This window comes from Zingiber officinale, chromosome 4A (assembly GCF_018446385.1).
Source record: "Zingiber officinale cultivar Zhangliang chromosome 4A, Zo_v1.1, whole genome shotgun sequence".
Lineage (NCBI taxonomy): Eukaryota > Viridiplantae > Streptophyta > Magnoliopsida > Zingiberales > Zingiberaceae > Zingiber > Zingiber officinale.
The window spans coordinates 144,717,678-144,720,888 of record NC_055992.1 but is presented as its reverse complement, the minus strand read 5'-3'; the positions used below and the strand labels follow the sequence as shown (position 1 = coordinate 144,720,888).

Sequence of the window (3,211 nt, the reverse complement as noted above, 5' to 3'; positions counted from 1 at the left end):
ATGTATTCTTATTGAAATGATAATTCTACGTGAATATTCATTCATCCACAATAGTAGAGCATTTTTATAAGCTTTTAGCAAATCTTTAACCTTTATTCAAGGTTCCATGTCACAATATCAGAGTGATATATTGATAATGTATGACTATGAAAAGGCAAATTCATTGACTTTGTTGGAATCTAATAAATGATGGATTGTTTAATCCATTGATATACAAATTGTATCTAATCAGAGGAAGAGATTTTTTTTTTTTTGACTTTGACTGTCCATTTTATAGATGATAATTTGACTTTGCAAAGTCATATTTTGAGACATACTTTTTTGCTGGTCACTCAAATATGTAATATTTCTCATACTTGTTTTATGATTTCAATTAATCAAATACTTTTATATATATATATACATTGGATAGGTTTGCTTATGCTAGCTCTCCACATATTTTATAAGTCCTTGCTAATGTGATACTTGAGATTGAAATATTGATAGGAACATATCCACCATTACTATTAATAATTCCACTAATGATTCTTTTATAAACTATGCTATTCATTTTTTTGAAAATTGAAAAGCTTTGAACCATGTTTAGTATATTGCTATTATTCATTGTCATCACCATTCTTGCATCTTGTTAGATCCCTTTATAATAGTCCACACCTTAGTTTATTTCAATAGGAAACCATAAAAGATGATAACAATAATAATTAAATTATCTGTAACTCTTTTGGAAATGATTTAATTGATCTTTTATAATAAAGATCAATTAAAAAAATAGATTTACATGAAGACCTCTCTTCATTGTGCCAATGCACAAATCATGACAGTATTTAGTAAGATATCATAACTATCCAATCTAGTAACCTAGCCTTTCACTGAATGGTTGTCTTGCAATTCAGTTCTTTCATCATTGTACACCATGACTTTCATAGAATTTAAGACCAAGTTATTTAAAAATGCTATCTGAAAAGAATTAAATTAATTAAATATCATAGTGCAAAGTATCTTTATGATGTCAATCTTCCATGCAAAAAAAATTGTTTGTCATCTTTAAACCCAAGCAATTCACTTGCTCTTTCATTTACCTCTAAAATCAGTCCACACTATATATACACAAGAGAAAGGGATAATCAAAACGTGAGAGAAAAAGAACAAGAAAAATGTTTCATGAAGTAAACTCATAGGTCGTCAAAAGCCTTTGCAATTGTTTATTAAACTCAGTCCTTGAATTGTAGCAACCAAAAAACTCGGAAACATATAGGGAAAAAATATTGAAACTTGAGAGGTACTCTCCTGCCACCCAGCCTAATCGAAGAGGGAGAATCCCATGTCCTCGTCGCTCTCCTCCTTCTCTTCCTTCTTCTCTTCAGCAGGAGGTGCCTCAGGAGCAGAACCAGCACCACCGCTGGAACCAGCAGCAGCTACACCAGATGGAGCACCACCACTGACAAATGCACCGCCGCCGCCGCCGCCAACTATCACCTATACTACAAACAAAGCACATAATTGCTATGTAAGGTGACAGTGCACTACATAAACTTGCAATGAAATCAATGCATATGGAGAAAATAGGTGGAAATAAAAGGTAGGCAAAGAGGAGAGATACATGCTAGCTGAGAAGATTCACAGAACACGAAAAGTGCTAAATCTCAAAAGAAACAAAAGCTAAAAACCACAATTGCAAGAGCAATTTGTTTCACCGTCCATTGGTAAAGTGTAATATTACTTAATATTACTTTGAGAAAAGCTCCACGGTATTTCAACTATATATTAACTTTATGGCTAGCAAGGTGGTAACTTCATCAAAAAAATTATAATCTCTGCCAGCACTAGAGGATTCACCTTTTCTTCCCCCTTTTTTTTAATCAAATGATGGATATCAGAAGAACATGGTGCACTGCCATGAATCTGGCATCATATCCAGAGTTCTTTGACTAACCATGTAAGAAAGTGTTTCTATTCATATTCCATGATAGCATGAAATAGTTCGATTACAACATTTGGCCAGCCATGAACATGAACAAATGGTGGATTGGAGTGATAATAAAGTTACATGTCTACATGTGGTTACTAGTCAGCCATTAACGTCCGATTGTTTCAAGTGGACCATAAGAAATAATTCATGTGACAAAATGTTGAAAGAGTCTCTCATCCATACATGTTCACAACATAAAAGGTTGTAATTCAATATCGAGCAACCATGTTTCCCCCCAAAACACTCAATATGGGAGTAAACTCCCATGCACATTAGTGTCCATTTTTCCAAAAAAAAATAAAAAATCATTCACTTTCCCAACAATGTATTTTCCCATGCATTTGTTGATGTATCAATGATTCAAGACAAACACATATCTTATTTCAAATTCTAAACTTGTGTGGTTACAGTTGATCAAACGACTTTAAGGTAGCTCGCACCACACCCTCAATTAGAATGAGCAAATAACCACACAGAAAAGACATTGAAACACGCCTAAATCAGAAACCACCACAAATCAAGGAAACACGGATGAACATAGGTAGGAACAAATCAAGGACGGTAGTCGAGCGAAAATCGATCCAGCACCTGGAATACTGCTGATGACGGGGAGACTAACGAGAAGGAAGACTGAACGCCGCCGGAGGCATCAACACCGAGCACAGCCTGCACGAGACGCCGCTGGAGATCAAAGGTCGAAGCAGCCGACGCCTCAAGGTCCCCGGAGAGCTGCTTCGCGCTCCATTCACCACCGGAGGTGCGACACACAAAGGTAAAGACGCCCATTATGTACTGCTGCTGCCCCTTCCTTCGTCAGCCGCCGGCACGGGAACTCCAACCCTAGCTCGGATGTTTCCTGCTCCGCATTATAAGGCAGACGCACATTTGGTTAGACATAAAAGCTTAAGGCACTTCCAGTTAATAACGAAAATGCCCTCACGGCTAATAGTAATAATCAACGATTTTAAGATTAATTTTTAGAACCAACAAAAGTGCTTGACTTTTACTTGTCTGGTATAAAATGCTGTTGTACTGTGAAAAAACATCACATAATTTATTTATCTCTAGGGGTGAAAAAACATCACATAACTTGCTGGGTAGGGTAGTAGTTGCTAATGAGACTATCACATTGTTACCTTATCAAATAGTATGACCATGTTTACACTAAATTAATATCCTAGTTCCGCCCTTGCATAGGAGTGATATGAATGTGTTAAGGTTGTTAATTAAAGAGTGATAGAT

General features: G+C 36.0%; 1 protein-coding gene across 1 annotated transcript; it reads right to left on the bottom strand.

Annotated features, from left to right (window-relative positions):
- Nucleotides 1–1,043: 1,043 nt before the first annotated feature.
- LOC121971565 (60S acidic ribosomal protein P3-like) lies at nt 1,044–2,841 on the bottom strand. The gene is made up of 2 exons (XM_042522889.1): nt 2,558–2,841; nt 1,044–1,476 (listed from the first exon to the last, which is right to left on the bottom strand). Exons 1-2 carry the CDS (start codon nt 2,753–2,755, stop codon nt 1,300–1,302), a joined length of 375 nt encoding a protein of 124 aa, XP_042378823.1. The 5' UTR covers nt 2,756–2,841; the 3' UTR covers nt 1,044–1,299.
- Between the last annotated feature and the right edge of the window lie 370 nt (nt 2,842–3,211).